Source organism: Sarcophilus harrisii, chromosome 3, assembly GCF_902635505.1.
Source record: "Sarcophilus harrisii chromosome 3, mSarHar1.11, whole genome shotgun sequence".
NCBI classification, from domain to species: domain Eukaryota; kingdom Metazoa; phylum Chordata; class Mammalia; order Dasyuromorphia; family Dasyuridae; genus Sarcophilus; species Sarcophilus harrisii.
In genome coordinates, this window is record NC_045428.1 from 418,032,811 (window position 1) to 418,060,297 (window position 27,487).

The 27,487-nt window shown below is 36.2% G+C and overlaps 1 protein-coding gene across 1 annotated transcript in view; it reads left to right on the plus strand.

Annotated features, from left to right (window-relative positions):
- The window catches only part of ACVR1 (activin A receptor type 1), an 83,248-nt gene that overhangs the window by 16,657 nt on the left and 39,104 nt on the right, over window positions 1–27,487 (plus strand). Inside the window, exon 3 of the mRNA XM_003763877.4 lies at window positions 19,137–19,403. Coding sequence (XP_003763925.1) covers window positions 19,137–19,403 — 267 coding nt within the window. The remainder of the gene's footprint in view (window positions 1–19,136; window positions 19,404–27,487) is intronic.

The following is a 27,487-nucleotide window of genomic DNA, read 5'->3' on the forward strand; positions in this document are numbered from 1 at the left end:
CATTTCCTTCTCCAGGTTATTTTACAGATGAGGAAACTGAGGCAAACAGGATTTAAGTGACTTGGCCAGAGTCTCAGACCAAATCTGAACTCTGGAAGATAAGTCTTCCTCACTCAAGGCCTGGCATTGTATTTATTGGATCACCTACTTTCCCATAGAATCTTAGATTGCCTTATAAAAATTAAAAGTTGCCTAGATTGATAAACTGTCCATAGGGGGAAAATATGTTTTGTTAGGATTATATATAAGAGTGCATTAAAATAGTCACCAGGGATCCTTTCCTTTATTTGTATCTGAGGAAGTTACCTAAATTAAGAGAGTCCCTTGTTTTATGAGTGGGGCAAATAAGAGTTTATAGATAAAATAATGGTGAGGCTAAGCAATCTCTGGTTTCATTGGTATAAGGAAGTCTTTCCATCAACACTAGCAGATAAACCTGATCAACATATTATATCTGATAATCCACATTATAACAAATTATCTCCAGTTGTCTTGATCTACATCTGGCCAGCGGACCCAGATGGCTTTGGAGGGGAAAGTGAGGTAGGTGACCTTGCACAGCCCTCTTTCACTTAAATCCAAATTATTTGCATGCCATGTTCTTTAAGAACAAAAGACAAAGAATAACGACAACAACAGCAGATAGATGATTTCTCAAGTTGCTGTGATTAAAAAATATTGCCTGACAGCCCATCTTCTGGTGAAGATCCTATCCCCATTTAGTGAGACAACAGATCTACTAAAGTTCTCTAGATGTGTACTTGTGAAATAAAACCTGACATACTATAGTCTTTAAGAATGTAGTTACCTCCATACTGTAGGATGAAATATCAGAGTACTTGAGGGGAAGAAATATTTTGAAATGCCATCCATTTTTATCCTTTCCCAGTAGGATACAAAATAGCACTAGTTATTCTCCCATTCCCATTACTTAACATGCCCATATTAAACAAATAAATCATACCTAAAATTATCTCCCTCCCCCAAAAAGAAATAGCAGAGAAATGAATATTAATAAAAAATACCTCTAGTTTCTAAGTTATCCATTAGCCTTAGCCTTCCCTAGTAACAGAGATTACATATGTGGGCTACTTCACCTCACTGGAATATGTAGTTTAATTTTGGTTATAAGACGGAAGTAGTTACAGTAGACTGATTGTAATGAGCTAAAATTATGCTTTGTGGAGAATTTTTTTTTAAGGAATTGTATCTTTTGCTAGATTTCTATTACTTAGGAAGTGCCTTTCTTATTGATGAGTATATAATTAATTATCACATTTGTGGTAAAATCATTCTGTGAATTTGGACTGCCTTTGTGTATTATAGTACTTTTTACCTATGCTTTAATGCTTTTGAAGGCAGTTGGTAAAATATCCCCTTAGAAGAGAAAGTTTTGGTCCAGTGAGGAGTAAGTTAATACAAAGAGCAGATAAAGAAGGCATACATAGCCTATGGGGCAGAATTTTTACTATGTTATCTACAACATCATTGTATTATCATCTACATATCATTGTGATAAGAGTTTAGGTGGTGAACAGTTTATTCAATTTATAATATAGATAGTATTATGTAGGAACTTTTTATTAAAACCACATTTCATATTATGCAAAGATTGTCAAGGGTACTTTGATAGCAAGGAAACATCAATCTGGGAAAGTCCCATTGAAATGTGAATAAAAATATATATATATAAACATGGATTTCCTTTTTGCGTCTTTTGTTTGTTGTCCAAACAAAACTGTTTCAGTTGTCTATGTAAAACTAAAACCACATTATCTGGCTTTCATTTGGACAATGAGGCTCTATGTAGGAATCAAAATGTCTTAGGAAGAGGCACTTTCAAGATCTTTTCCTATCACCCTTATTGTAACTGCCTGTGTTTCTGGGAGTATTTGGATGTAGAAACAATTGTTTCATTTTAGGCCTTTTAGCTTTACTAACTTATTGTTACCCCAGTTTGTTTTCATGCTTGTTTTCTCTTAGCTTTTGTGAATAAAGGTAGTTAATTGCATCTGGATCTGAGTGAGCCTAAATGTTCAAATAATGCATTATCATGGCAGGAAACTAAGTCTGGATTGTAGGTTCATAGAAGCTATGATCTGCTTCTAACTATCTAACTTCAGATTGAGTGGCTAAATAGTTCATTCAGCAGCCTGAAGCTCAGTAATCTCAATTATTATGAAGAATTCTGAACTTATAAGTAAATGTTAATGATCTGAAGGACTAGTTATCTCTTTCATGTAGCTATTTTATCAAGTTGTATAGCTAGAACTGTATAGCAAGAATCTATGCATAATTGTCTTGTGCCTATGTCCTTCTATTAATCCTTCAAAACCATTTGCCCATGTCATTGGGGACCTTCCTGTGACTTACCTCTTAAAATTTCATGTGTTACCAGTGTAATGCTTTCACATTTTTGTTCTGTTCTATAATTAGACTTTACCCTTTGCCAGTCATGTGTAATGCAAATGATGTTTTTATGTCACTTTTCATGAAAATCATCACTGATAACGCAGAAATGTAGACTCCTTGTACCCACTATTCATAATTACTTTGAATCACACATGATTTTGAATCTTAAGAAATCATGATGTTTGATCAAGAAACATTTATTAGGTCTTGCTATATGTTAGGCACTGCCCTAAATGCTGTGATATAAAAATAAAGAATGAAACAATTTCTGCTCATAATGAAGAAAATAAGTGCATAATTAAATATAGACACAATAAATATAAAGAGAATAACTATTACTACAAAGCAGTTAAATAAAGATAGTTAGGAAATGAGGACCTTAGTAGTTGGGGTGGTTCTGGAAAATTTTCATATAGAAGGTGGTATTTGAACTATATCTTAAAGAAAGAGAGGGATTTTATGAGATGGAGTTTGCGGAGACAAGGTATTCCAAATATGGAGGGGCAGAGAGGAAGGCTATTTAGTAGAAAGACCTAAAGATGGGAGTTGGAATATTTTGTGTGAGGAACAGAAAACCGAGTTGGCTAGATTATAAAAGGTAGGAAGGAAAGTCAAGTCCAATGAGAGTGGAGTTCTCAACCCTATACCATAATATGGTGAACATTCATATAAAAAATATGGATTGTTTGGCAGCAAGAAATTTTGGGTATTGAAAGTACCACATTCTCATGTGACTGAACCCACTTTATTCTTTCATTTCTATTCTCAGCTCATTGGACTGTTTAAAATACCTATTCCAGGGATAGATACTTAAAGACTAATAATGGACTTTTAATCCAACTATATGCTTCAATCTAGGCAAAATTCACTTGGATTTTCCTGTGAAATAGTAGGCTCATATCTCATTGAGGATGAGTTTCTGAGAGTACAATATTATTCATAAATGGAAGTGCCTTGAGAATTCTACTTTCTCATGCAGTTGTGTCCATTTGGATTTTATTTATGATTATATGATAAGAGAAAGAATATTTATTAATTACTTATGTGTTCAACTCTGCTAAGTGTTAGGAAACAAGTTCAAAAAGGAGACAGTGTCTAACCTCAAAGAGCTTACATTTGAATTGAATTGCTTTGCCAGGGAAAGCAATTCTTTTTTAGATCTGAGAAGTTATAGATTTGGATGGGTAGAACAGTAGGGCAGCTGATTGACTGTCTCCTTGTAATTTTATGATCACAGCTAAAACTTTTGACAAACATGTGTCCCTCTTTTATGCCTTACTTAGTACTTAGAGGGTCATAGGATAAAATCACTTCAAATTAAATTTATGAGAAAACTGTGTTTTATCTTTAATCTTGCAAAAGAAATGCCTGTTTAGAGTAGAGGATTTTGCTTTACCTAATCCTTAAAAAAAAAAAAAAATCAAGATGAAATCCTGTATTCTCTGTATTACTAGTCAATAGAATATCATGAATAATTTTTTGTTAGACAGAAGGCTTCTTTGGAAACCTACTTGTTTTTTTTCTAATCAAGGATACCCCTGGATATGATCACAATCTATTCTAATGAAAATTTCTTTAATGAAGAGAAAGTTGGTGAGCACATCATTACTGATGGTCATCTTGATTGCCTTTCTTTGAGAGTGTACCATACAGTTGTCCCCTCCCCTATTCTTTTTGGTCTCTTTCCCTTTGAGAGCCCTTGAAAATGAAATCAGTCCCTGAGTACCTTAAGGATGTTGCTGCCAACCCAGATTTCTGCGATTTGTCAGGGAACTTCACAAAACTTGCAATCAGTCAATCAGTAAACATTTATTATGTGCCTACTATGTGCCAGGCACTCTAGTCAGCACTAGGGATATAAAAAAGAGGTAAAAATGGTCACTGCCATCTATTTGTTATGATCTTCAATAATCTCAGGTTAACATTCACACAAAAAGGAATATCAAATGAAACCTTCAATGGAAGATTGTTTTTCTTTTAAAAAATACATATTAATTTCTAATATATTATTTGATGAGGCAGGTTGTTGTTGTTAGCTGTTGGTATCGGAAGACTGGTTTTTGGTTTGTTCTGGAAAGATAAACGGTGGAAATGAACACAGCTGCCTTCAATCATCCTGAAGGATCCTAGAGGATCCATTGTTCTTTGCCAATTCTCTGTGTCACATTCCTACCTGTTTCTCCCCTGTGATCAAAGGCACAGTGTATTGAGGTAAAAATGGCTTTTTTATTCCAAGTTCTACTTTTCCCTTCATTTCCAGCCCTGTTCTTCTCTGCCCTCCCATTCCACTATGTCCTCTTAAACCATTGTTTTATTGTTAACCTCATTTTCATCTCTAGAGCTTTTTAAAATTAATTGCTTTAAGAACAATTAAACTTGCTTAGTAATGATTTATATTTAAATTAATTTCAACCCATAAAAGATAACTTTTAAAATCCCTTCTAAGTCATCATCAGGATTTTTTTCTTCATTCATTATTATTGACTTTTACTCATAGTTCCTATCTACTCTTTCTTGTTTTGCTTTTTACTTTATAGTTTTTCATAAAGCTCTTTCCAGGTTTCTCTATGCTGTCTTCCCCAGTTTTATTTAATTGCAGCATGATATTTCACTATTTCAGTGTAATATGATTTATCGGACAGGTAGGTTGCTTCCATTTTTTTCCTTCTCTAATACATATAAATCTTTTACGAAAATCTTTAAACAGAACACTCTTTTTTGTTATATTTGATGATACTGTCAAGGATAATTCCCAACAATTGAAATATTTTTTCAGATGTCCTAGATCTCTTCATCTTGTGCTTTTTCATTTTCTTTTGTTGTCGTTGCTTAGTCATTTCCAACTCTTTGTGACCCCATTTGAGGTTGTCTTGGCAAAGATATTGGAGTAGTTTGCTATTTCCTTCTCTTGTTCATTTTTATAGAAGGAAAACCCAATTCAAATAGAATTAAGTGATTTGCCCAGGGTGATACAACTAGTAAATGTCTGAAGTCAGATTTGAACTCAGAAAGATGAATCTTCCTGACTCCAGTCTAGGAATTCTAGCCACAGTATCACCTAACTACTTCTTTTATCTTCTAGAATTTACAGAAACTTTGCTTTCTTCAAACATTTGCATCCCTTTCCAGTTCAGGCTAATTTTCTTCTGCGCCATGTATGCTGGGCATGGAAGTGGAGACATCTCATTTGTCTGTTTGTTTCTAATTTAATACCCTAGACTAGATGGATCTGTGAGAATTGTACATATTGAGCTGGGAAGGACCTCAGAAGCTGGCCAGTTTTTTTTTTTTTAAATAGATGAGGAAACTGAGGTCTCAGGAAGTTTCGTGACTTATCCAAGAGCATAAAATTATAAGCATTAGAGGTGTATTTGAATTCAAGTCCTGTGATTAGTATCAATCTTTTTTTTCTAGAGTGCTAAATTAAAATCTTTGATCCTGTCATCCCTGAAGGAATTTCTTATTCTTGTAACATAGAACTTGAAAGTCCCTGAGTTGTTGGCTGGTGCATTAGCTGACCAGCATAATTGTTTCCATTGCTCCTGTCTTGGAAGGAGCCAGAGACCAGTTGCATGGTCTAGCAGCTGGTAAAAGGTGTGTATATCTTTTGACTGCATGATTTTTGAATTGCAACCAAAACTTGATCAAGTGTGCTCAGTTCTACATTTTAATTGATAGCTCCTGAAAGTACCCCATCTTACATCTGTCCCTTTAACACCTCCACCTGTCCCTTTTGACACCAGCACCTGGCAAGCTGCCATCCTTCAACATGACATTTTGAACTCCCTGCCCAAGGAAATTTGGCATATGCTCTTGGACAGAAAGGTGATGGGGATGGTCAGGGATAGGAAGCTGAGACCAGGGATGGCTTTGCAGTGAGCTTGTTCAATTTGGTCTTGCTACACTTAGCCGATGACTCTAGTGGCTGTGTATGTACAGTATGTGGCTGTGGACTCAGGAGGTTTCTCATTGCACAGCCAAACACTAGTTAAAAAATCTAAAGAGGCTGTGTGTGTGTGTGTGTGTGTGTGTGTGTGTGTGTGAGAGAGAGAGAGAGATAGAGAGAAAGAGAGAGAGTGTGTGTGTGTCTGTGTGTTTTGTGTGTGTCTGTGTGTGTCTGTGTGTGTGTCTGTGTCTGTGTGTGTCTGTGTGTGTTTGGAAAAGACTTTCCTGAAAAATTTTAGGATAATAGTCATTATTTCTCCCTTCAGAACCAACGAAAAAGAGGTACCACTATTAAAAATCTGTTATTTTTAAACTTGCTGTTAAGGTACAGGGTTGTCTCTTTTATCAGTTTTGCAAGTGGTGTTCTTGCTGGGCTACTTTGTGTGTGTGTGTGTGTGTGTGTGTGTGTGTGAACATTTGAAACCAGTCCCAGTCTTTCTTAGGGAATTAGTCCTTTCATTATTGGTTTCAACCATGTAGCAGCAGGCTATTGAAGTTGGGCATGATTGGCACAGCAGTGCAGATTGAGGCAGAGTCTGGAAGGAAATTCTTCTGAAACGACCAGTGGTATTAAGGATACTATTTAAAAGTGATCCATTATAGTTGTGAATGAGTGTTATCTTTAGTTTTTGCCACAAATTGCTGCTACAAAAGCCAAAGACAATCTGTTGCATCAGATTGTGATGGATATTCCTATAGTTTCTGCTATTCTTAGTGGCCACATGAAACTTAGTTTGGGCCATCTTTCTTCTTCCAAAGTTCAAGATTGCTATGGAAAATGACAGTTGTTTATATAACTCATTAAGCCCAATCTTGTGTAAACTTCTCTGGAAATATTTGTATGGATGTGTGTGCATAACCAGGCTCACAATCTATGCCAACAAGCATTAATACTTTTAAATAAAATTTTATTTAAAAAAACCAAACATTTAATTTGTTGTCTTCCTTCTAACCCTTCATTGAAGAAAAAAAAATCCAAAAAAAGCAAAATCCTTGTAAGTCAAGAAAAAATCCCATATTGATCATACAAAAAAAGTCAGTTTTACCATATTTAACCTATTTATTTCTTTGCTAAGAGGTGGGTAGACTCCAATAGTTGATCATTACAGTTCAGAGTTCTTATGACCTTTAAAATTGTTCATTTTTACGATGGTTATAGCACAAATTGTTCTCTTGGGTCTGCTTATTTCACTGAATCATTTCATTCAAGTTTTCTCAGGTTTTTCTAAAACTGCCCTTTTCTTCATTTCTTAAGATAGCACAATAGTATTCTCTTGATGGACATTGCTTTTATTTCCAGTTCTAGCTGTTACAAAATAAACCATATAAATATATTTTCTATTTATGGGCCCTTTTATCTTTCTTTGATCTCTTGGGGTTATAGGACTAGTTATGGTATTGCTGGGTCAGAGGGTAAGCAGAGCTTAATAATTTTGAAAACATGGTTCCAAAATTGTTACCCAGAGTAGTCATACAAATTCAGAACTCCATCAAACATCTATTAATCACCAGTTATGTGACTGGAGTGGGGTGGCAATAAAGAAATAGGGAGAAGGTTATAGATATAAAGATTAAAAACAAAAAGGACCTTACTTTAAGGAGCTTACATTCTACTAAGAGAAACACCATGTGCTCATATAAGTAAGAACAAAGTAGTAAGAACAAAGTATATCATAATTAGCAGATAACTTTTTGGAGATAGAATTTAGGAGGAGAGCAAATTGCAGGAATCAGGAAAAAACCTCATATTGTAGCATCTGAATGGAACTTTGAAGGAAGCTAGGTCTTTGTAAGGTGGAGAGGGGGAGGGATGGCAGCCACGCCAATAGGACAGAGACTGTTTTTGTGTGAGAATAATCCAATATTACAAGTCTGCAAAGAAAAGCAATTATCATTGTTGTCTCTATAGAGCTCCTATCTATTTATAATGACAATAAAGAATCTAGCATTTTTGTTGGAAGTAAGGGAGCCTGATGCAGCTAGTATAGGATCCAGCTTGGAGTTAGGAAGGCTCATTTTTCTGAGTACAAATCTGGCCTCAGACACTTATTAGCTGTTAGACCTTTGCCAAGTCACTTAACCCTGTTTGCCTTGGCCTCCTCTTTTGTAAAATGTACTAGGAAAGGATATGGTAAACAATTCCAGTATTTTGTCAAGAAAACCCCAAATGGGGTCATGAAGAGTGAGACATGACTGAAATAATAAGAGAGACTGAGCAGTATGTTTGTCCTCCCTCCTTTTGAATGAATAATCAGTCTTCTTTTCTTCCTCATGTAAGGAAATATAGATTACCTACAAATGTAGATTAGATGGCTGCATATACTATGTCTGCCCATGATCTGCTCTTCTGGATGAGTCCTGAGTTAGCATTCATAGTATGCACATCTCATTGAAGGATGGGGGAGTAAGGTGGGGCCTGTAACTTGAGAGCTTAGTCTGAAGACTTCTTTTCCCCCAAACCCGACTGAAAGAAGACCTTTCCAAAAACAGTGATGACTTTTTTATTTATTTATTTTTAATCAAGGCTTGACCTCTGGGGCAGGTGAAGCTGCTGCTTGCCAACTGTAGAAAACTTTTTGTCTTTCATGACACTTGAGAGATGATTTGCTGTCCTTTTAACATTTCACTGTGCTACCATTATACAACTAATTAATGAATGGAAAGAAGGGGGGAAGAGAGAGACGGAGACAGACAGAGACAGAGACAGAGACAGAGACAGGGAGTTAGTTTTAAAATTTGCTTTACTTGTGGCAGGGAGGTGTTAGAAAAATACAATATCCCATGCCTAGGCTTTGTCCTTAATCTTTGAATCACATCATTTCCTGTGAGATGGAAAAGAAGGAACTTTGGATTCTACTATTTCTCTTTCCCTTTGAATTCATCATTTTAATCTGTTATTTTCTTTTGACTCTTTCTGGACTCCTGGATTGTCATGGAAGAATTGACTGAGGTAGATTGTATCCAGTATACTTGGATCTCTACAATGTCTCCTCAGTTGTGATAGATGATCAGAATGTATCTATTATCCTTAAAAACTGCATTACAGTCTGTTTTTTTTTTTTTAATTTTGTTTTTGTTGTTGCTTTTTTGCCAACAATATCCTGTAATGACTAAGGCAGTGCCAGTAGACAAGAACCGGGAGTTTAGTATTTTGAAACAATTAGGGAATGTGTAGCAAGGTCTTTTGTTAAGCATATTAGAAGTTGATATTATAGCCCCTGAAGATATTTCTCTCTTTTCCCCCCCCAAAAAAAAAAACCCTCATTCAATCTGTAAGTTGTCTTTTAGGAAGAGGCGGGGAAAGAGGGTGGGAGAAAACTTCTTTTTGAAATGTCAGGTTCCTTCTCACTCATAATGGCTTCTGGCTTCAGCTCAATTTACAGATATTGCTTAGTGCCCACTATGTGCAGAGAATTATGCTTGTATTAGAAGAAATAAAAAGGTTAAATAAATCATAGACTGCCTTCTTGGACCTTAAAATCTAGTAGACATCTTGTGAAAATGGATGCTTCAGCTTGGAGTTCAATCAACCAGAGGAAATAAGAGCAAATTTCCAGGTAGCCTGGGAACTTGGAGCAAACGTCAACAAAATCATCACCTCTTTCTGAATTTTTACAGTCTGCCCACACAACATGCAAGTTCTCTCCAGTTCCAAACTGGGCGATTTCTCTGATGGATAATCTTCCCTCCCCATACGCCTCTCCTCTTCATCTTCTTACATCAGAACAACAAATGAATTTTCTAATTCTGCTCAAGTGAGGTACTGGATAGAAAGTCATCATTGGAAGCAGAGGATCTTGGGTTCTTATGTTGGCTGTGTGAATCCTGAACAAGTGATTAAACCTTTTGATGCCCTGTGCAATTCTGGAAAACTATAAGTTGCAGAAAGAGAATGGGGGTTCATATTGTTAGAAAGAATATTTCATAGTCCTCTATGGGCTTTCTTTTTTTAGAATTAAAGATTCTGTTCTAGAAATGTTAGAAGAAAGTGAAGGAAGAAGAAATTTTCCATCATTAATTGGTTCTCAAATATGCATGCAATATGTAGTAAAGTCAAGGACTTTTGCCAAAGTAAGAGTCCAATGAAAGTTGGAAAAGGCAATATTGTTTGATCTTAATGCTAGTCCTCTCACTGGTTCTTTACTTAAGGGAGCATTTAAAACCAACCATTCAATATGAAATATGAAGTTGAAAAACTTTCAGTTAAGGAGGCCTTTCTCTCTAGAAGACTTTTCCTAAAATCTCCATTTAAGGAGTATATCCAGGCCAGCCATGACTGTACTCCAGATCCCCTTTTCCCATGGGAAACCTTTGTTTTCCACCTGTCCCCATCCTCTTGACTTCCTTTTATGGACATCACTCATTAGAATGTAGACTCCACTCCTTGAAAGTAGAGGCCTGTCTTTCTACTTCTGTTTGTGTTCCCAGTGCTTCTACTGTGTCTGGCACTTAGTAAACTCATTGATTGTAGGGACATTAGGATTAAAGGGTTAGAGATTGTGAGCTGGATTATGTAAGGTTTGACTTGATGGAATTGAGAGCCTAGTCTAACCAAATCTGAAAAACACAGCATTCTCTCTCACTTCCATACCTATTCCACTTCTCATTGCCCTTTCTGGAAGTTCCACTAGAGGGTTACTGGAGATTTTTTTTTTTCAATTAATTAAGGCAAAGCAAGCAGGGAAATGTGATGTAATTCCTTCTCAGCCCGCAGCTAAATGTGCCAATCTTTTCAGTGATAGGAAAAAATGGCAACAAGATCTTGGATCTTAATTAGGCATTATTTAAGGATTTGAGCTGAAGGTAATTGTTAGGATTCCAGGATCTTTGTGTTTTGAACCTGGCTAGCACTAAAAAGAAAATCTCAAATTTATACTGCTATGAGAAGATAAGGCCAACAGATAGCAATTGTGATAATATACTAATATTCAGTTAGCAGAAATACGTTGCATATTTTAGGTGCTATTAGCCCCTCCACCCAGACACAGAATAAGAGACAAATACATATTTTCCCTTCCTTTTCTGTCCATTGACAATGTGGATAAACAAATGTGAACCTTTTGTATACTCCTCCCTTTCCCCATCCCCCACCTCCCTATCCCCTCTAAATAGGAAGAAATGGGTCTGCTTGGTGACTAAGTATTGCCTTAAGATCTATGTTGACATTTAAAGTCTTCATGGCTTTGCTCTGTTCAAAACATAGGCGGCATCTCTCTTGTCTTTTCTTAAAACCCTTTTTGAGGAAAAGAAAGCTTCTGTAGGTTTAAGAAATTTCTAGATCCCAAGACTTTTTTTTTAGCTGTTATATGATTTGATGTGAATACTTTGCCTTTTTCGGAGTGTACAAATAATCCTGGAATTTTAAGAGCTCATCTATAGGAATACATTTATCCCCAGTGATAAGAGTGGCAATTGTATCAAGTGACAACTCCTTGATCAGCAGAAATATGTGTGATTTATCCAGAGACCTGGGTGTCTCAAAGTGGGTGTTTTCTCCATGATGTATAAAAAAACAAAACAAACAAACAAAAAAAAAAAAACTTGATTGCTCCTTCCGTTCATTCACTGGTATTTTCTGTCTCTTCTTCTCTGCATAGCCACTGCCTATCATATTAAATCTGAGGGGCATTTTTATGCCTCTTGTCAAAGGTAGGCTTGCTGGTTCTGAGGCATGGTCTCTCTATACCATTAGCAAGACCAAGTCAATATGTTGGAATGATTTCAAATTACAGTTTCGGATTAAGAAACCACAGGACAACTTTGTATAATTTTAAATCCTAATAGATTACAAATCCCTGTTTAAAAAGAGCAAATGGAACATGCCATTGGAAAGCAGCAGTGATCTGAGGATGCTTTTTTTCTTGTATGCTCAAGTTTTGAGGCTTGGGACTTTTTGATAATAATATAATTTCTCTGGCTTCTCTAAGAAGAGCTTATATCATAAAATATGAGTCTATAGAAATGCTTATTCCATTAGATTTAAGCTACTCTCGCATTTCTTTGTACTTCTTTTCCCATCTGGTCTGTCCCCATGGTGGAGTCACAAAACTTGACACCTGAAAGGGACCCTAAGACATCTAATCTAAAATAGAAATGTCATGGAAATGTACCAGATAGATCTCCTTTGCTTGAAGACCTCCAAAAAGGAGTAATCAGCTACTTCCTAAAGCCACCTATTGTATTTAAATATATCTCTATTTGAGGCAGGGAAGCTTTCTCGGAAATTAAACCTAAATTTGCCTTCATCAAAACTAGAATCAAGAATGACTCTAGTAATACTCACTTCACTTCTGTTCATACTGGCTCTCTGAACTTACTCTCTAATGCATTAATGTCACAAGGAATGAATGAATGGACAGATAGAGGATTTATTAAGTGATTATTCTGTACCACCTTACCAGCTGCCTGCCAACCCTAAAATTTCCACCCTGAGGATCTACCCTCATCATTGGTGACTCTCTTGCCTGTATCTTCATTTAAAAGTAGCCTGAACTATGCTTATGTCATTCTCCTCCAGTCTCCCTCAGTGGATGCACAGTTGATAAGAAGTGCCAGATGCATGTCCATTGTATGGATATCTCTCCCTCCTCCCTTCCAACCTTTCCCAATTCCTATTTATTCTTGTTTACTTCTATTAGAATGTAACCTTCTTCAGGGATTGTCTTTGTTTCCTTGTGTTTCAGTTCCCATCACTTTAGCATTGTGACTGGCACATAGTTAACATTTAATAAATCTTCTATCTGTCCATCTATTCATCCTTTGTAACATCAACCCATTCCTCCTCTTCTTCAGAAAGAACAAGTTTAACCCTTCTCTTTAAGAATTATTCAAATACAATATAGCTAACATTTGTTTTCTCATTTGGCCATATGTGACACCTTTTTTTCTTCTCTGTAAGTTAATTATCCTAAGTTCCTTCTGAGATCCTTATGACCTGGATTTCAGGCCAATCACCATCTTGGTTTGCTTTTCTTGGGTATCCTATCATTATCCTTCTTAAGTTTATTGTTAGTATCCTAACACTAACAATTCAAAATTGAACCTAAAGAGTGGTTTTATTTGGAGATCTAGATTATGTCTGTTCTTTTGGTGTGATAAATCAGTATAGATTCCAAAGGATAATGTTTGAGGGTCTAGGATCAAGAACAATAGAAGTGGTGTTGAGTCCTAATCTTATTACAATCAAGGAGCAAAGCAATTGACCTATAGAGCAGGAAAGGAGCAGATGTTTCCAATAACTCTAAGGTGAGGTCAGCAGTCCAGTTCCTTTCTTAATCACCCTCAGTATAGAAAGGAGAACCTCAACCTTTGGATTGGTCAGTGAATGGGAAAAATAACTTATATGTTATTTAAATACCCCAACCTACAGTTTAAACCTGCTTTATATTTCTTATTATTCGCGAGACAACTGGGGTGAAGTGACTTGTCCAGGGTCACACAGCTAATAGGGGTCAAGTATATGAGGTCGGATTTGAACTCAGGTCCTCCTAACTCCAAGGCCAGTGCTTTATCCTCTTCCCCATCTAGCTGTCTCTGCCTGATGATTTTTAACAAAGAAATATACCCTATTTACCTATTGTCCAAGACCCTATTGCCTTGAAGGCAATGCTGCTAATGATGGTGATCTAAACCTATCTCTCCTGTTCAGATTGAGATGCCAAGATTATAATTTTATTGCTTCCTTTAGTCAATCCTTTGTACTCTTCCACCATATGAATGGATTACTTGTAGCAGACTTTCCTGTCCCTGATCACATTCAGTCCCTAAATATTTTCACATGGTCCCCGTCTTGATGCCAGACAAGTTATGTAGTAACAGTCATAACATTGAGTAATACTGAAAGGCCACCTTGCAGATGCTAGTTGTGTACATAGACAACAAGCAAACAGTATAGGGGTAAGATAATGGCAGGGAGAAGAGGTCATTTCCCTTGCTTAATATTCACATTACTGATTAATTTAACTAACTTGTCATCCTTGCTCAGTGGACTTAACTCTCTGCTTAGATTTTATTTCTGCAAAGTGCAATAAAATAGGTTATTGGGCTTTTATTATTTAATATACATGCAACATTGTCCCAGGAAGTGATCTGTAACTAAGTATTTTGTATCATAAGTTACTGGAAGAGAAGGCATATCACAGTACCTTAAAAGTAATTTAAAGGCAGTCCTTTTCCCTCCCCAACCTCCTAACCCCAAATTCAAATCTTTAATTTCATCACATTGCTACTTTTAAAAATTGAGGAGATTGCTAAAGGTGACTCATGGATATTTTGGATCCTATTTTTCCTTGAAATTGTCGATATCAGGATCTGAAAACTCTGTCTTGCTTGTAACTCAGCTTGTTGAATTAATAACCCTGGCTTAGAAAATCCCTTTGGCATCACTTAGAACCAAACTAGTCTGCCAGGGGAAGTTGGCAGGGTGGCACTGAGGGTGTGTGTGTGTGTGTGTGTGTGTGTGTGTGTATGTGAGAGAGAGAGAGAGAGAGAGAGAGAGAGAGAGAGAGAGAGAGAGAGAGAGAATGAGGAGGGTGGGGTTAACTGGGGAGGGATGGGGAGAGAGTCTTTTTTTGTCGGTGAATTTTTATAGGATTGACATTTATTTTGCATACCTTTGGATATCTGGGACACATTTCTTCCAATACCAATTTTGTTGATCAAGCTGGTTGTATGGTTCTTATAAAACCATACAAGTTTGGGTGGAAGACAGGAAACTAGGAAGGATAATGCTTGCTTTCCAAAAAAAAATAAAAAAAGGAAGAATAGTAGACATGACTTTGCCAAATGTGCCCTCAGTTGCTTTTCAGCATTAGATGTTTGGCCACTTTCTATACTAGGTATTTGAGTAAGCACTATAGATGCTTACTAGTCACCCTCTTTCAACTCTATTTTTCTGTAGCTGGGAAAGGAAAGTGACAGACAGATCTTTGACACTGGCATCACAGAAGAAGAATAATTTATTACTGCAGATAGTTATCTCTATTCAGTTACAGAAGAAAGGCAAATAATTTCTAGATAAAGACTTTTAATTTATTCAGCAACCATTTATTAAGTGCCTACTTAGAATTTGTAACGCAAGGAACAGCATGGTGGAGTGGATATAAATCCCAGTCTTAAAGGCACTAAGACCTGGGATCAAATCCCACTTGATACATATTAGTTGTGTGACCCAGGTCATGTCACTCAAACTGGAAGTATTCTGGCAGTCCTCTAAGAGGAGTTCCACGGAAGATACCAACCTACATTGGTGGAAGGAATTTTCTCTTATGGGAGTTCTATAAATCAATGAAAATACAAGTCCCAGGTCCTAATCTTCATCCTTGTCTCTTTGCTAGGCACTGGGAAAAGGTGTGTGTGTGTGTGTCTTTGTCTTTGTCTTTGTATGTATGTATCTATTTGATATAGTCCCTCTCATTTCTGTAGTTTATAATCTAGTGAAAGAAATATAACACGAATAAATAACTATCATGCAGAATAGGACATTTGACAGATATAAGCAGAGTGTTGTACAAGGGCTCTGTTGAATAATAGATAACTTATGTAGTACTCTCAGACCACAGGAATGAAGGCCCTAGAGGAGTTGAAAATTTCTCTAAATGTGACTGAGATCCTTTTCTTCTCTGCTTGGGTATGCAGAACAAGAGAGTCAACATGGTACTTGTTTGAACCTTAGTGGGTGTTTGTCTGTGACTCCATTTCCAGGTGAATTACAGATTATATATATATATATATATATATATATATATATATATATATACCTTGAAGTACTAAGGACCTTGGGAAGAACTGTCTACCTAGACTTCATAGTAAAGAAACTGAAGGGCAAGGGGAAAATGACTTCACTGAACTGGGACCCCCAGATTTCTTGGAAATAGGGATGTTCTAGGACTTGTTGGAGGCTTTCTGACCCTCTAGCTAGCTGGGTTTACAAGGATAAAGTGATATAATGGAAAGATCATTAAATTTGTAGTCAGAAGTCCTGGTTTTGAATGTCCGCTCATGTGTGTGTGTGTGTGTGTGTGTGTGTGTGTGTGTGTACACTGCTTCCTAAATAAGCTATATAAAATTTATATCATGAATTGAAAGAAAAGTTAGGAAAGTCTTCCTGTAATAATAATAGTTAGCATTTATATAGCATCTACAATTTTTTTAGGCACTGTGTTGTGTTTTATAAATATTGCCTAATTTATTCCTTACAACAACCTTGGGACATAGGTGCTGTTATTATCCCCACCATACAATTGAAGAAACTGAGGCAAACAGAAGTTAAATTTTGTTCAAGATCACATTATCCACAGGTCTTCCTGACTCCAGGCCCAGCACTCCAGCACTGTATCACCTAGCTGCCTCCTCCTTCCCTCCCTCCCTCTCTGCTTCCTTCCTTCCTTTCTTCATTCCTTTCTTCCTTTCTTGTTTTGTTTTTTTGGGGGGGGAGAAGAGGGAGGCTTATGGATAGAAAGTGTTGAAAAGCCAGATGTAGTTGATCTTTTTTGTTTAACTCTTTTTCTTTGTTACAAGAATGATTGACAATAAAAACACATATTTACATACATGCCTAAGGTATCAATAAAACAGGGGAAATTAGTATGAATGTTGAAATTATGATTTTCATGCCTGCTTTTTTTTGAGGGGGTTTAGGGTGATATAACAGGATCAATTTATATTCATATAATAAGGAATCTATTTGTTCTGTAGCCTGATTCAAGTACTGATCCTGAAAAGATTTCTGTCATATTTTTGGAGGAGAAAAAAAGAATCCTTTCTTCATTGTGAAATTTTTTTCTCATTAATACAGTCTCTGAATTCTGGATTTGGGATGATGAGAGTAGTGACATACATAGCAGTGTCATTGGCTATTCTGGATATTATCCCAAATTCATTTGCTATTGGAGAAGTCTCTTAGTGTTTTTCAAAAAAACTATCTCATTGATTATAGAGTATATCCCCTTCATTGGGTGGTACCTGTGGAGGCATGATGTTTGTGCTATAGGGGCAATTTGTTTTTATTTTACTTCTTATTTGAAGAGGGAAGAGAGAAGGTGAATGTTCTCTTTCTTTGACATTTCTGAGTCTCTCTTTACTTCCTCTCAGTGGCCTCTTCCTCCAAGTCTCCTGCTGTATCTCTAGGTATTTTAATACCTCTCATTGGGGTCATCTCTTAAAAGCACAAGTCACCCCAAACTGCCTTTTAAAAGATAGATTCAAAATAGATTGAGGTAGCTATGCCATGGAGCCTACTACAAAGCATTCAACAATAGACAGAAACTCAGCCTCTTTCTAATTTAGGACTTGAGAGTGAGCTCTGAAAGTTGAATTTCCTTATTTGAACAGGGTTTCAACTTAGCAGCTTCTAAAGATTTGGCCTCTTGCAGTTTTCTCTGTCTCTCTGTATGTATGTGTCTGTGACATCTCTTTTTGTCTCTCTGTCCCTGTCTCTATCTCTGTCACACTGTGTTTTTTGGGTCTCTTTTTTGTCCCTGTTTCTCTGTTTCTATCTTTTTTCCTCTTCCCCTCCCCCCTCTCACACTCTCATTTCTATATAACTCTTTTCTTCCCTCTTCCTCCCTCCCTCTTGCTCTTTTCCTCTGCCATCTGCACCCAAAGCTGTTAGTACTAGCAAGTCTGATCTACTCACTTAACCAGGAAAAAATGATGCAATGATTTGAAAAACTGAATCTGAAAAACCAGTCTTTGAAAGAACAATTAATTAAAAGGTCTTATTGGATTTGGCACCCCACTTTCCCCCCACCCTTCTTCCACACCAGAAGCAGCTGCTCCCAGATTTCACTGGGGACACTGTTCATAGTTCCTCCTCATCTCTGTCTCTCCTTGTCAAAATTCCATCTTCAAGGTTCAGTTCAGATGTCACCTTTTCCATGAAGACCCTGACTGTTATTGTCCCCCTTCCTCTAGAATTACTTGATCTGTATTATTTTGCTACACACATACCACACACACACACACACACACACACACACACACATTCACTCACTCACTCACTCAATCTTCCCTGGTAATAGCATTTATATAGTGCCTTCTCTATGCCTTACAAATATTATCTTATTTGCTCCTTACATCAATCCTGGGAAGTAGGTGCTTTTTATCCCCATTTTATAGAAGAGGAAAGAGTCAAATAGAGTTTAAATAGCTTGTTCTAGTGTTTGAAGACAGATTTGAATTCAGGTGCTTCTGATTTCAAGTCCAGAGAATTCCATCCTCTAAGCTACCTAACTGTCATAGAACTTAACTTGCAGGTCTGTGGATAGATTTCAGGAAGTCATTGAATGCAGATGGAAAAAATTTACATTTTTAATTTTTATTTATCTCTAACTGAAGTCTACATTTTCTTTCATTATAATTTTTCAAAAATGCATTAGTTTGAGAAGAGGTAAAAGACTCTGTACCATAGAAAAAAATTTTAAAAAACTCTGTTGCAGAAAAACAGCTTTTTGAAGGTTGGGGCAGTTTTATTTTTGCATTTAGATCTCCATTGTGCATCCCATAGATATTTGAATGTTTGTTGAATTGAATTGCCCAATGATTTGGAATTCATGGGCAGGGCACATTTCATGCTCAGCTCTATTAAATGTAAGTATTAGTGTCTTCAGGTGATGCTTATTGTGACTTTCCTCATAGCTAATTGTCTAGGTGTGTTAAATTGAGCAAGGGGAAAAAAAAAAAAACCCAAAGCTATATTACCCATACATGATTGAAGAAACTTTTCTAATGCCCTCTTGAGAAAAAATACCATTTTCTTTTCTCTTCTCTTTATTCTGCAGATGAGGAACCAAAGTTGAATTCAAATCTGTATATGTGTGTGTGTGAAGGCATATCCTGTGGGAATCAGGATCATTGTGAGGGACAACAGTGTTTTGCCTCATTGAGCATAAATGATGGTATTCAAGTGTACCAGAAAGGATGCTTCCAAGTGTATGAGCAAGGGAAAATGACCTGTAAGACTCCACCATCGCCGGACCAAGCTGTGGAGTGCTGTCAGGGAAACTGGTGCAATGGAAACATCACAGCCCAGCTACCAACTTCAAAAGGTAATGGTCTTTTCTGTCTCCATCTCCATCTTCCTTTCTCCAATCCACTTCTCCATCTCTACATTTCTCTCACTTTGGTTCCTGTAATGGAAAGCTGAGCTAAAAGTAAAGGGCTGGGAATGGGAGAGGAGACTCCGAAAGAAAATGGAAGTTATGAGAACATGAAGCAGTGCAAAAATACTTGGAAAAAAAAAAGTTAAAATGTGACCAGTTCTTTCATACCCAACATATCTTCCTTAGGAAATGTTCATGAAATTATTCTACCAAGTGTTGCCAATTTTATTCAATTCCTTTTTCTTGTTTTCTTTTCTTTTCTTTCCTTCTCTCTCTTCTCTTCTCTTTACTTTTTTTCTTTTTTGGCAAGGAGATACAGTGGCTGACATAAACAACTCCTTCTAAAAACCTATCTGCAGATGAAGTGTATATGGTGAGGAGAATGGGGTTGAGATGAAGAGAGCCCAGAACTTTGTCTGAGTGGCACATGTATATTATTGTAACAGAATGAAAAGCTTAAATCCATTCTCCCCTTTTCCTGTTATCTATTGTGTGGTTATGTCTGTCTTGAAGCTTGAAGTACCGTGGGATTTTTCACTTGCAACTTAAATGAGTTCATTATAGGAGGACCTTATACAAATGGTTCCTTAATATTTGAAGATTCTACTACTCTGAAGCAGGGCAGTTTTAAAGCTGCCTCCATGCTTGGGAGAACCCTCACTTCCCAAGAAATCCTAGAATGCCTACACTAAATAAAGGCTTGACAATTCAGTGTACTATTATTAAGGGATCGCTATGTTCAAAGCTCTGTTCTGAGGATATGAAGACAAAATGAAAAACAAGTCTTTGCCTTTTTAAGGATTAAGCTTACATTTTACTGAGGCAAATGTACCATATGCACAGATAAGAATATACATGGTAATTTGAAAAGGGAGCAAGCATTAAAAACCAGGGGAGAGGATCAAAAAAGGCTTTCCTTAACAGTTGGTGCATGACTTTAGCCGGGAGACTTGAAGGAAACTAAGGATTCCAAGAAGTAGGGACAAGGAGGGAAGTATTTGCTGTGCAATGGTACAGTGGTGAGAGATGGGTATTAAGAGAAAGTGTGTTGGAAAGTTTAGTTAGAATATTGAAGGTGGGAAAGAGAGGGAAGTGAAATAAGTTTGGAAAGGGGCAGTAGATTAGAGTCAAAATGTTCAGGGCTAATAAATGAAGCTTGTCTTTTATGCTAAAGGTGATAGAGAGCTGAAGATTCTGGAAGAGGACAATGATTAATTCTAATTTTTCAATTTTAAGTTCACTTAATCCTAGATCTTTAAAGTTTTGCTAGGAATATCATTAACTTGGTTTTATTGGATCTATGATTTTGATGATAAGGAACTTTCATAGGTCAATGGCATTAGAGAGTTGCCTAGGTCAATAATACTTTAACTGATTTGTTTATGATCATAAGTTTAGTATGTGTCTGAAACAAAATTTAAATTCGGTCTTTTTGACACATAGCAAATTTTTAAAGTAGAACAAACATATATGGATGTTAGAAATAGGAGGACTATCACTAGAAAAAGTGGCAAAGTAGAAAGAGGACTGTACTGTGTACGATACATTATAATAATGGTGTTTATATAAATCAGTGGTATCAAATTCTTATCAAGATGACTACCACTAAGTAATGAATAAGGATCCTTGTGGGCTATGTATTGACTTGAAATATAACCTTCTATCTGCCTGTATCCATCCATCCACTATCTGTATTTATTTAGTTATAAATATATACATATATGTGGGAAAACTTACTGCCTATAGGGAAAACAAAGGTTAATAATGAACTGAACTATCAGGGACATAGGAAAATTCACAGGGACTGTGAAGAAATACTCTGTCTATATCTAGAGATAGATATCTATATATCTGCATATCTATATCTAGAGATAGATATATGTGTATATCCACAAATACATATTTCTTTTACTCTTGTATCATTTCAGTTGTATATAACTCTGTGACCCCTTTTTGGGATTTTCTTGGCAAAGATTCTGAAATAGTTTGCCATTTCCTTTGCCAGCTCATTTTACAGATGAGAAATTGAAGCAAACAGGGTTAAATGATTTTCCCAGATAGATACAACCAGTGGGTGTTTGAGATTGGATTTGAACTCATGAGATGAGTCTTTTTGACTCTAGGTCTGGCATTCACTTCACTGTATCACCTAGCTGCCTTACATATATATCTAGATATAGGTATAGCAACACATTAAAATCAGATAGGAATTGCATTTTAATCTGTTTTGGGTTACACATGAGAGAGTTGGAGTGTTATGGGCTGTGTTTGATGTCCTATCGTCACCATAAAAAAAAAAAAAGCTAGATTCCATTTATCAATTTTTTCTTTCTTTTTAAAATAATAATAATATTTTGTTTTTCCCAAATATATACAAAGATAAATTTCAGCATTCACTTTTGAAAAACCAAATTTTTCTCCCTCTTTCCCCCCTTTCTCTAGATAGAAAACAATTCACTATAGGTGAAATATATGCAAATCTTTTTATATATTTCCATATTCATCATGCTGTCATAAGAAAAATCAGATCAAAAAGAAGGAAATAAAACATAAGAAGGAAAAAAAACCTACAAGCAAACAAATGGCATCACCCCCCCAAAAAGAGGTGAAAATGCTATACTTTAATTCACATTCAGTCTTCATGTTCTCCTCTGGATGCTGATGGACTCTTTCCTTTGAAAGTCTATTGGAATTGTGTAAAGGGCTGAAACTCTGAATAGGTGCACTGGAATCAGATAACCAAGCACTTAAGGTTAATTACCTATTGGACAATACTCTATTAGCATATGTTTAGAAAAATGGCCCTTCTCACTATTCTGTGCTGGCTTGATCTTTTTTGGTGTATACAGGTAATCATAGGAGGAATTAGTGAGGTGGAGTGAGACAAGGCAGTCACTTTGGAGGAGGACAAGGAGAAGGGAGATTGTGGAGATCTTGTGGCAGCTTTGTCTATCCCCTTCACTTCTCCCCCTAAAAACCAAGGACTTTTGCTTATCCTGACTCTGGCTGATTCTGAGGCCTCCAGAGAGCTAGCCCGGGAACTTACAGAATTGCCTTGAATCACCTCATTGTTGAGAAAAAGCCAAGTCCATCAGTTGATCATCATCTAATCTTGTTTCTGTGTACAATATTTTTTTGGTTCTACTCATTTCTCTTAGTATCAGTTCATGGAAGTCTTTCCAGCCTTTTCTGAAATCAGCCTATCAGTTTTTTTTTTTCAAGAAGTATATAATACATATCAGATAGATTTTCATTAAAAATGGTTAAAAGAAAAAAAAGAATTGGTGTATATGTTTGTATGTGTCTCTCTCTCTCTTTCTGTGTGTGTGTGTGTTTAAGTTCTTAGTATATATTTAGTTGTATTTGAGGAAATGCCATCCTAATACAAATAGAGAGCTTAGCAAATTCTTCGTGCATTTTAAGTGCCCATGTAGTACATTCAGATGTAGTGATAATACTCTACCCTTTCTGTAACATTTTACCTTTTATGAAAACCGCCATATTTATTAACTGATTTGATTCTCAGGATAGTCCTGTGAATTAGGCAGAATATAGGAGTTGAAAACTAAGAGTTTGTAACTTTGCCAAATGAAAGGGAACTGGTTAAGTAGCTAGAGCCAGATCTTCTGATTTAGTCCTGTGAATGCTCTTCTTGCTACATCACGTTCCTTTTCAGCAGAAAAGACATGTTTGTTGAGTTTCTAGTCACAGAGACAAAATTAGACTCAGAAAACTGCTAGAGAAAGGTATGATAACATAAGTTATTTTTTCTTTATTCTCTTCATTTTTTCCCCTTCTCTTTTCTGTCTAAGTTAGATTTGTATTCTTTGGTTCATGACCCTTATATTTATTTCATTTTCATTAATCTCTATAGTATTTTTTGTTTTTGTTTTGTTTTGTTTTTAAGAGGCAATTGGGATTAAATGGCTTGCTTGACCAGGATCACACAACTAGGCAGTGTTAACTGTCTGAGGCTAGATTTGAACTCGGGTACTCCTGACTCCAGGGCTCAATCCACTACACCATTTAGCTATTTCTAGTCCCTGTCTTCCTTTAAATTACTTAGGGACCTAATATAGGTTCCTTTTTTTTTTTTTACCCCTGAAGCAACTGGGGTTAAGTGACTTGCTCAGGGTCACATAGCTAGGCCATATTAAATGTCTGAGGTCAGATTTGAACTCAGGTCTTCCTGACTTTCAGGGCTAGTGCTCTATTCACTGCACCATCTAGCTGCCTGTGTTCCTTCTTATAAATAGTTTATATATTCTGCCTTTTAAGAGTTTGTCCCCTGGTTTCCTTTTTAAAAAATTATGCTATGTTCTCAGAAACATTAATTCCTGTAGGTGATAGAAATAGTATTGTTTCATGGTTAGACTTTCTATGTTTCCTATAGTTCAGTTCATTACTAATCTTTGTCCCCATGAGCATGTTTTCCTTATTTGCTATGAAATCTCTTATCTATATGCTAGCCCTCCCATTCCTTGAGGTCTCTGATGCTCCCATGATTTCTGATTCTATTTCTCCTGAAGCAGAAAATATGATCTAAAGAATCAAAACCTTATAGACCACATGCTTTTGCAAACTTCCAATCTCTAGAAATTTTCTCATGGAAGTTTTCATCAGTAGTATCCTTTGCCACTTCTGAACCTAGAGTTTTCTTGTTTCTTTCCCTCTTTATGCCTTCTTGCCCATTCTCTGGAGGCCCCGGGAGTTATTTTCCTTTCATTGTTAACTTTTGACTTGATTCAGGAATATTACATATTTCCCTCTCTCTTCCTCTTCCTCACTATATTTGCTTCCCCTCAACCCCCAACCCCCCTTTTCCTCCCATTTTGCAATTTAATTCTTCAAGATTATCATCACTTCACATGGGATCTGGGTATTATGAGGCTTAGTACAGGATGTTTCAGTTCTATTTCTCCACTATCACTTCTATTTGCCTTTTGCTTTGTACACTCTCTTAATGGGTCTTTTATTGTTATTTTCATTTTTTTGTCATGTTTGATATATTTCTTTATCTTTCTTATATTTCTGTTGTTTGAGGTGATTGAAAAGCACATGATTTATTTAGGTCAATTTTCTTTCTAGGAATGTTTTGGACACTTCTTTTTATTGGATGTCATTTTGCCTCTCCCCTTTCTCCCCTATTATTTGTTAGTCTCAGGTTTGTGGGATAGGTCACATTGTGTTATACCTTGAGCTCCTTTGCACTTCAGATTATATTATTCTATTCCATCCTGCAGTTTCTGATGATTGCAAAAAAAAAAAAAAAAAAAAAGTGGTTTTTGATTTTCCTTTCTTTTACATTTGTAGGTCTTTTTCTTGATTTCTTTTAAAAATTTGTTGTTTATCACTGGAATTGCCAAATTTAATCACTATATATTTTGGATATTGCAGATAGCTTTTTGGTTTATTTGTTGTTGGGGATTTCTTTTTTTGGAGGCAATCTGTAGATTCTTTTGATTAATATATTTTCTTTGTCCAGAAGTTTTAGGCAGTTGTCTTGTATTATGATGTTCAACTTCTTTGATTTGTGTTTTTCTGAAGTTGTCTCTATATAGCTTGCTGTAAGATAAATATTTTACTTAGAGATTGCTTTTTTTTTTTTTTTTTTTTTTAATCTTACAGCTTTTTCTTCTAAATTGTCTTTGCTAATATGTGTTTGGACTCCAATAAATTAATTTTTTCTTTTACTTAGTTGTTGAAGGTTGCTATTGTGGATTCAACTTTTTCCATTCTGCTGATAATTTAGGCTGTGTAGGCCATAAATTCAGCTTTCACAATTCTTTTAACCATTCAGGAATTTCCTGCAGTAGTTCTTTGTTCTCTTGACAATCCACAGGCTTTATACCTTATCAGGCATTGCTTTATTTTACTTTGTCTTGTAATATTTATTCATAGGTATCTAGACTCTTTTAGCTGATTTAGAGGTCACATTGTCTCCTTAATCTGCTTGAGCCAACATCTTTAACAAAATTTTCTTACTTCAGAATTCTCTCATGATTTCACTTTTTCCCCTTATATTCTCATATAGCTCACTCTCCAGCTCCTTATCTTTTGTAAGTATTCTTTGTAAGAGGGTGGAAATCAAAATCTTCTTAGATGACTCCTATATTTCACTAACCTCTGCCTTTGCTGCTCCAACAAAATACCTGAATGGGAAGAAACTAGTCCTACCTAGATGCTTGGCTCTTTAATTTAATTTTAATCTCGTGTCATATAGACATCCATTAGTGTTCTATCCTAGTTTCTAGTACTTTCAGATAGCACTGAATCTATAAGTCATGCTGTGGTCTCAGCTAGAACAAACTTCTTTGCTTTTGGTTTTTTTTTTTGTTTGTTTGTTTTGCCTCTTTGGGAGGATAGAGAGACAGTTGAATTCTGTTGCAAGTTTATAGATACTTTATCTAATTCTACCCTCATGGGAAATGAGAGGTGGTTAAAAGGGATGTTGGTATGGGTACTAGAACCCCTTTCCCAAATTAACTATTCAGAGACATCTTCAGGTACCAAGAGAAAGCATTTATTTAATCCCTGCTGGGGCAGGCCCAGACACACACCTGGGAGTCATCCCAGTTCCCATATGTGCTCCTGAACCTGACCAGCAGGAAGTAGAATGCCTGGTTAAATAGGAAAAGACCCAAGCCTTTTCATTGGATAGACTAAAAGGATGAAACCATTCTTGACCAATAGTTTATCAATGTTGTCTGCTTCCCACAGATCACATCACTTTCTGTAACTTCTTGTCACTTCCTGTAATTTAGGGACTTTTTTTTTTTTTTTAGAGATTATGTAACTTCCCAGGGTCCTTCTTGGACCCATAGGCCAAGGCCTGATCTCCCAGTCTCAATTTTGAGAAAACTTCATCCAGTCAGTCCCATTCAGGGAGATATTAAGTGAATGATTTAAAGATTAAGGATTAGTCTTTTCTGCTGGGGCGGTTATGTGGCACAATAGATAGTTCAAGGCCTGGAGTGAGGAAGATCTGAGTTTCAATATGGCTTCCGATACTTACTAGTTATGTGACTCTGAGCAGATCATTTAACCTTGTTTGCCTCAGTTTCCCCATGTATAAAATGAACTAGATAAAGAAAAGGCAAACCACTTTAGGATCTATGCCAAGAAAACTCCAAAAGGGATCATGAAGAGTTGGACATAACTGAGCAATGACTAAACAACAATTATAAAGTATTAATTTGCTAGATTTTTACCTTGTTAAAGTAAACAAAATGTTGAAAAGATCATGGGCATCAGAAAAAATACCTAGTTTTCTATCATGTTGGTCACGAGACTTAAAAGTCTACTCCAATATATTATCAAATGAGCATGTAGCCCTAAGTGTAATTTTTATAGGGTTGCAAATAAGTGAAAGAAGATAATTTTAGAGATGTAAAAGACTTTTGAGACTGTGTAGCTCAAATGTATTTCATTCTGGGTTGAATAGATAGGGGATAAACTGCATGTAGGAATTTAGTTCAAGATTTGATTTGGTAAAGTGGAAAGGGTGTGATGAAAGATAAGAAAAGAATGAAGATAAGGATATAAGGCATTCATGGTGAGGGCACAAAATGAAGGGCCTGAATGGAGTAGAGAATTCTGGGAAGTGAAGTGATAAGAGTTGAAGATGAATAGTTTAAAGCTGAATTTGATTCAATAGACAGCTGAGAAGCTTTTGTTGGCTTTTTAAGAAGGGAGAGGCACAGTCTCAAAGATATGATGCCTGAGGAACATTTGGGTGGTAATGTGTATATGTGATATATTTGAAGTTAGAGAGAAATTTCCACAGTGAAGTGGAAATTGGAGAAGAAAATCTGCCACACAGCCCTTTTTGTAGTGGCTAAAAACTGGAAACTGAATGGATGTCCATCAGTTGGAGAATGGTTGAATAAATTGTGGTATATGAAAATTATGGAATATTACTGTTCTGTAAGAAATGACCAACAGGATAATTTCAGAAAGGCCTGGAGAGACTTACATGAACTGATGCTGAGTGAAATGAGCAGGACCAGGAGATCATTATATACTTCAAC